The sequence below is a fragment of the Punica granatum genome, chromosome 1 (genome assembly GCF_007655135.1).
Source record: "Punica granatum isolate Tunisia-2019 chromosome 1, ASM765513v2, whole genome shotgun sequence".
Classification (NCBI taxonomy): domain Eukaryota; kingdom Viridiplantae; phylum Streptophyta; class Magnoliopsida; order Myrtales; family Lythraceae; genus Punica; species Punica granatum.
Window position 1 is genome coordinate 12,775,430 of NC_045127.1, and position 7,000 is coordinate 12,782,429.

The following is a 7,000-nucleotide window of genomic DNA, read 5'->3' on the forward strand; positions in this document are numbered from 1 at the left end:
GATATAATGCTATTTTCCTTTTATTATTATTATTATTATTATTATTATTAATTTTTTTATTTTTAAACAGCCTAGAAAATGGCCAACAACCCTAGAAAGGATGAAAAAATTGAAAAAAGTTAATTAAAATATGCTACAGAATATTCTAACCAATTAGTTAACGCAGCCAAATGGGAAGATTGTTATATATTTCAAGAATGGGAACTAAATATGTGTTTAATAATTCAAATTAAGGATTAACATTTAATTTGATTAAATTTGTTAAATAAAACAAAAGAAAATGACTTAATTTAATAGATTTACTCAAAGAAACACTAATCATTAGCTTGCTTTTGGTTTTCGAGTTGGATGGTGATCCAACTTAACTTTATTTTGTATACTAATTACAAGTGCTGGCAAATATATTGATGTCTGAGAATTAATATATGAATGTATATATATATGTGAAAGTAAATAATGAATTTATTATTAAAAAACTATTTATAAAAATGGTTAGGAAAAAATTTGAGTGATAAATTATTATTAAATGGTAGAAAAAGACAAAATAATAATGATTATATTGTTGAATTTGAAAAATAATAGAGTTAAGTTGGATAGAGTTGAATTATTATTCCAAAAAAAGGTAGAGCAAAGTAATCGTTCTTTATTTTTCTTCTATTGAATTGTACACAGTACGACCACCTGTATATCTTTCAAAATTTACTACAATATCCCTAAGTTTTTTGTGATTGCAAATTCATCCCCTTTTTATTATATTTTAGAAGACTAAAGAGAGAGAGTGGGAGTAGGCTATTGATGGGAAGGGATGGTGGTGGCTCTAATCCCGACCATAACCGCCTAGAGCGAGGTCACCATCGCCCGAAATCCCCTCTCTTGGGCGGAAAATCGAAGCAGGGGGGTCATGTCACTGGCCCATGCCGTAATCTGTGAGGGACTCGACCACCTCTATGCTCGTCGGTAGCTTCATATGTGGTGGCGACTTCTTTGCTCACCGACAACCTCATATATGGATGTAAGGATTAAGTACTTAATTTTTTTTTTGCCATGTGTTAAGCACTTAATTTTAACTTTAAATAAACACCGCCTATGTGTCATTTAAAAAAAAGAGTTTCATTTACCTTTTTTTGATGTATTATTCAAAAAGTAAAAGAAAAACTATATACTCGGTCATTTACGTTTGACAGGATGTTCAATTTTGTCCTTTCCTTTTCTTTTTTTTTTTTCCAATTTCATAGTTTGTCATGATAAATTTTTCAGTTGATCATTTTGACATTTGAACTGCTCAATATTGATAATATGGCAGCTAATTGGGTGCCACATGTACAAAAATGCTTAAGTGTCATTTAAATTTTAATTATTTTCAATTTTAATGAATAAAAATTCTAGAATTTTTTTAAAAGAAAAGGAGTAGTTGAAGGTCTTCGACAGAGGTGAAGGGGCAGTGGTTGCCGTGGCTCTCCAAGCCATTTGACAATCTCGCCAGCGGTGGCGGTGGCACCAAGTGGGTCCATATGTCACTCGCGACCTTGAACATGAGCAGTGGCTTGGGGTGAGCCACCATTGGCCCCTTCTATTCTGCTTCTCTTTCTTTGACGATCACTACAATTGGCAACCCCTCCCCTTCTCTCACGAGAGAGGTGTGGAGGACAGATTTGGCGATGGTGGTCGCCCTTGTGCTTCCATCACCATTGGCAAGGATGCTAGAGGCCTCATACGACCACGCTCATGATGGCGGTAGCCGACGGTGACCCATCACAACCCCTTTTCCTCTTACAATGTTTTTTTTTTTGAAATGACGTGTAAGCATATTCGTACATGTGGCAGTGAATAAAATTGCCACATTGGTAATATTGTATAATTTAACTAACAAATGGATCAAATAAAATTTATTGTAAAGTGTGGAGTGAAATTGAACAAAAAATAGAAAAACAAAGGCAAAATTGACATCCTGCCAATCGAAAAGGACCAAATATTGAAGGGATAATAATCAGAAAAAGCACAAACTTTTTCCATTTTAACAATTTTAGCATGAACTTTTTTCATTAACCTAGATATGCACAAATTTTCGATTTGATGACAATTCTAGCACGATATCAAATTTTTCGTTAATTTGGACAGAATTGAGGTCGCAAAGGGCGTCGAAGACCCCAATCGGGAGAGGGCGGCACCGACCCTAATCAGGGGGTGATGGGCAAGGTTGTAGTTCCACTGGCCGAAATCAAGAGAATTCCTAATTTGAAGGTTCTCCCAATTCCGGGGGGTGGGGGCCTTAATTCCGGCCACCACTCCTCGATTGGGGTCCTGGCACCCTCCCCTCAACTAGGGATGTCAACACCCTCTGTAGTTTTGACTCCGTCTAAATTAATGGAAAATTTAACTTCGTGTTAAAATCGTTATCAAGTCGAAAAATTGTATATTTTTAGATTAAAAAAAATTCTTGCTAAAATTATTAAAATGTGAAAATTTTAGGATTTTTTTTGTTATTAACCCAATGTTGAAATATATACATTTTTCAAAATATAAATGAGATGAAAAAGAATAATTAACTTATAAATTAAAAAAAAAAAGAAAAAAAGGAAAAAAAGGAAAAAAAAAAAAAAGAGAGCAAATCATTCGATCCATGCCTCCGCTGCTCTCACTTGCCATCCCACTGGTCGCCTGGGCAGTGATCATATATATCCGCTCCCCCAACGCCCCACTCCCCAGGCCCCACCATCTCCTCCTAACTACCCCCTCAGCCACTTCTCTTCGCGTCCAACTCAATCAAGCCAAAAGCTCTTCTCTGTCGATCGGCCTGATTCTCTTTCAGCTGGTGGAAGTTCTCGCGCCCGGCGGAGATGGCGAGGAAGAAGATTAGGGAGTACGACTCCAAGCGCCTCCTCAAGCAGCACCTCAAGCGCCTCGCCGGCATCGACCTCCAGATCCGCTCTGCCCAGGTCTCTCTCCTCCCACCCCCAACCCGAAGCTTACAATTCTGCTGCTACTGCTTGGTTGGTTGCTTTCGGCAGCAGTCTACGTTCTTACCTCTTACCGGATTGTGTTAGAATTTCATGGGCGCTTTCCGATTCTCATGCAAACTTCGGCTCGACAAAAATATGACTTTTTGTCCTCCTTTTTGATGATCTCGTATTTTGATTCTACTATGATCTCCTTTTTGTAGAAGCACTTGACTTAGATTTGACTGATTCAGGTACAAGGATGCCGCATGCTCTGTTCTGCTGTACAAGTTTCGATTCGTCTTCCTATTACAAAATGCTTGTGGTCTGGTTTTGATATTACTACATGAGTATATTCTCTGTATGTTTCTGAATCGATGCTTCCATCGTATAGATGTTTCGACTAAATCATTATCTAATGAACTTTATCCTCTGGTTAAAGTGTCACTTTTGATGGCTGATTTAGGTGACTTTTGGGATCGTTTGTCAATCGTTGAATATCCATCTTATGAATCGTAATTCGTGATGATGTTTCCTGATGAAAGGGCCCTGTTTGAAATCTGTTTCGTTGTGTCAATAATCTCCTTGACTAATTTTCTGATTGTGAATCCTTTAGTTGCTTATCTGTAAATTCATTGCGATCGCAAAGGCTCCAGAACTAGTTTTTAGACGATCTTCAGCTTATGTGTCCCTCAGGTCACTCAATCTACGGATTTCACTGAGCTCGTAAACACAGAAACATGGTTGTCCTCTACCAGACTAGTGGTCAAGCCCGACATGCTTTTCGGGAAGCGAGGAAAGAGTGGTCTTGTAGCCCTTAACTTAGATATGGCACAAGTCGCTCAGTTTGTCAAAGAACGGCTCGGCGTGGAGGTAATATCAGATTTGGCATTCTAGGTACTTGATTGATCTAGTGATTACAGCGGCTGACTTTTGTTGGTTGTTCATAGATTGAGATGGGAGGCTGCAAGGCACCCATAACCACATTTATAGTGGAACCATTTGTTCCTCATGACCAGGAGTACTATCTTTCAATCATCTCCGAGAGGCTAGGCAGCACCATAAGCTTTTCCGAGTGTGGAGGTATCGAAATTGAAGAGAATTGGGACAAGGTATGTCAAATCAAGGAAACACCACTAGCTGCTAGTGTATTTCAATTTTGGGATTATATTATAATGTAGTTACGTTTGTCCCCTTGCTCTCCTCAGGTTAAGACTGTATTCCTACCAACTGATAAGCCAATGACCAACGACGCTTGTGCTCCACTCATTGCTACATTGCCTCTGGAGGTTGGTCTGTTGAATTTCAGTGTGCATTATGCTAAGCAGTCATTTTATAGAACCTTCCGCTCAAGCCATTTGAAAGAACATAGGTAGAGTATGGGCAGCGACATGCTTGTTACTTGTATTTTGAGAGGCAAAATTCATTGTAGAACTGACTACCTATGCATTCTTTTATATATATATATATATATATATATAGAGAGAGAGAGAGAGAGAGAGAGAGAGAGAGACTAATCTGTTTTTTATAACTCGGCCATTCCATTTGCTTTATTTTTTGTGTGGCGGAGAGAAGTTATTCTTATTTTTCCTCTGTCCTGCAGGTTCGAGGGAAAATTGGGGATTTCATTAAAGGAGTGTTTGCCGTTTGCCAGGGTATGCTAATGCATTACTGATGGAAATGTGATGGCTATTTACCCGACTGTAATTCATTTTCTAGCTCTTAACTCCTTTTACAGAACATGTACTCTAACTTCTGAGAGAAAACATAAACATTCTGTGTTCATGCATGATTAATACGTCCATTAGATCCTGACAGAAGGGTCTCCTTCTATATACAGATCTGGACTTTAGTTTCCTGGAGATGAATCCATTTACTCTTATTGATGGAGAGCCATATCCATTAGATATGAGGGGCGAGCTTGATGATACAGCTGCTTTCAAGAATTTTAATAAGTATTAATCTGTTGTAGTAACTTTTTCGGTTTTTTTCCCCTTTTTAATTGATGATTGGGTATTTTAGAGGTGAATTGATTCTATTATTCTCAGGTGGGGGAACATCGAGTTTCCTTTGCCATTCGGCAGAGTTCTAAGCCCGACAGAGAGCTTCATTCATGGTTTGGATGAAAAGGTTGTTACAGCAAGGATGACATTCTTGTTTATTTTAAAATCATCATGACTAACTACTTTGTTTCAGATCCATTCCCCCTCAAATGTTAAGAAGGGTGAAATAATAATAAAACTTATTATTTTCTCTGCAGACGAGTGCATCCCTGAAATTTACCGTTTTGAATCCTAAAGGACGTATTTGGACCATGGTAGCTGGAGGCGGGGCAAGTGTCATCTATGCTGATACGGTAAAATTAAATATTGAGGATCCTCACATGGAATGTTTTACCCTTTTTTTTGGTCAGGAAATATGTCATCTTATAATATTTCAAACTTGGCTAATATTATTATATGTGTAATGTATATGCATTATTTAGACCAGGCTCATTTTATCTTCTGAAGCAACAATCTTTTTGCAGGTTGGAGACTTGGGTTATGCTTCAGAATTGGGCAACTATGCAGAGTACAGTGGAGCTCCAAATGAGGAAGAGGTCTTGCAATATGCAAGAGTAGTCATTGATGTAAGAGCTTAACATGACTTGTTTTCGTCTCATTATCTCCTTATAATTTGTATGTTGCTTTCATCCCTAAATAATGCCGGTGGTTATCTCAATGACTCAGTGTGCTACTGCAAACCCTGATGGTCGTAAGAGAGCCCTTCTGATTGGAGGAGGCATTGCTAACTTCACCGATGTTGCAGCCACCTTCAGTGGAATTATCAGAGCCCTAAGAGAGAAGGTACAAGTTACAACAAATTCCTTAGCGTTACAACTTACCTGATTATCTCATTTTCAATTACTGCTTCTCTACTTTGTGTGGCATGAAAGGAATCTAAACTGAAAGCTGTGAGAATGCATATTTATGTGAGAAGAGGAGGCCCCAACTATCAGACTGGTTTAGCGAAGATGCGTGCACTTGGAGAGGAGCTTGGAGTTCCTTTAGAGGTAATGCTGATGCATTGCATCTTCTTTTGTCCATTTGATGGTTTCGTTTCATTCACTTTGGTGTCGACTGGGGTTTCAACTGATATCCATAATGAGGTTGTATTATTTTTGCCCCTTATATGTTCGGTGTTCATTTAACGCTCTTAATGGTAATGGTGGAGAGGTGAAGGTAGATTAGGTGGTCAGTTCAGGCAAATTAGAATTCTGATTCCAGAAGCACCAAAGGCTTTCTTCCAAACAGGCCAATGATGGAATTTCTGAATTTGAAATTATTGAACGAATGTATGGGACTGTTACAGTAGTAATCCTCTGTATGGAATGCAGGTCTATGGGCCCGAGGCAACCATGACGGGGATCTGCAAGCAAGCAATTGAATGCATCATGGCAGAATGACAATAGATACATTATTGATCCATTCTCCCATCATCATATCTGAAAAGATTAATTGTGCAACAAGTTTGTGTAATGTGCGTGTGAGGTCGATTGTCCTTTGCAGACTTCTCCGATTGAAAGTAACTGTACATTTTACGATCCTTTCCCCCTGTTTTATACCCCCAGAATAAGAGTGTTTACCTTTTGAGATAAAGTGCGGCTTTGGAAATTCCCTACTGCAGGATTATATTAGAACTGCATACATTATTTTTTCATGACATTCTCTCATCTGCTAGGTACACAATGAATCGCGTCACATATTAGAAACATTTACCCTCCGTTTGGATTGAGAGAAACAGAGGAAAAGGAAAGGGAGGGAAGGAAAAGTTGTATGGGTTTTTTGAAAATTCTATATAACTTTCCTACCCTTGTCCTCCATTTCCCTCCAATCCAAATAAGCTCATGGACATCATAAAAACTCAGTCGAAAAAGGAGGACGTGGTAATGCATTCATTCATATAAATAGAGGAGGCGTACATTGAAGCAGAGGCATGCTGAATGGGCTTATAACGTCTACTGTCCACGAAGAAGCGCATGGGAGGAGGGCAGAAGAAGATGGATGTCAATGGGACCATCATCG

General features: G+C 38.6%; 1 protein-coding gene across 1 annotated transcript; it reads left to right on the forward strand.

The window, feature by feature from the left end:
• The first annotated feature begins 2,644 nt into the window (after positions 1 to 2,644).
• On the forward strand, positions 2,645 to 6,596 carry LOC116192667 (ATP-citrate synthase alpha chain protein 2). Its single transcript, XM_031521276.1, has 12 exons — positions 2,645 to 2,936; positions 3,633 to 3,809; positions 3,887 to 4,048; positions 4,145 to 4,225; positions 4,540 to 4,591; positions 4,777 to 4,891; positions 4,985 to 5,066; positions 5,197 to 5,292; positions 5,464 to 5,565; positions 5,666 to 5,782; positions 5,872 to 5,988; positions 6,313 to 6,596. Exons 1-12 carry the CDS (start codon positions 2,838 to 2,840, stop codon positions 6,379 to 6,381), a joined length of 1,269 nt encoding a protein of 422 aa, XP_031377136.1. The 5' UTR covers positions 2,645 to 2,837; the 3' UTR covers positions 6,382 to 6,596.
• Positions 6,597 to 7,000: the final 404 nt, after the last annotated feature.

What these genes read in the sequence shown, in the direction of transcription:
- LOC116192667 (XM_031521276.1), top strand. Translation starts at nt 2,838, where the DNA reads ATGGCGAGGAAGAAGATTAGGGAGTACGACTCCAAGCGCCTCCTCAAG. An exon ending in GTGTCATCTATGCTGATACG is followed by an intron (nt 5,293 to 5,463) that starts GTAAAATTAAAT and finishes ATCTTTTTGCAG; the next exon opens with GTTGGAGACTTGGGTTATGC. An exon ending in AGCTTGGAGTTCCTTTAGAG is followed by an intron (nt 5,989 to 6,312) that starts GTAATGCTGATG and finishes TATGGAATGCAG; the next exon opens with GTCTATGGGCCCGAGGCAAC.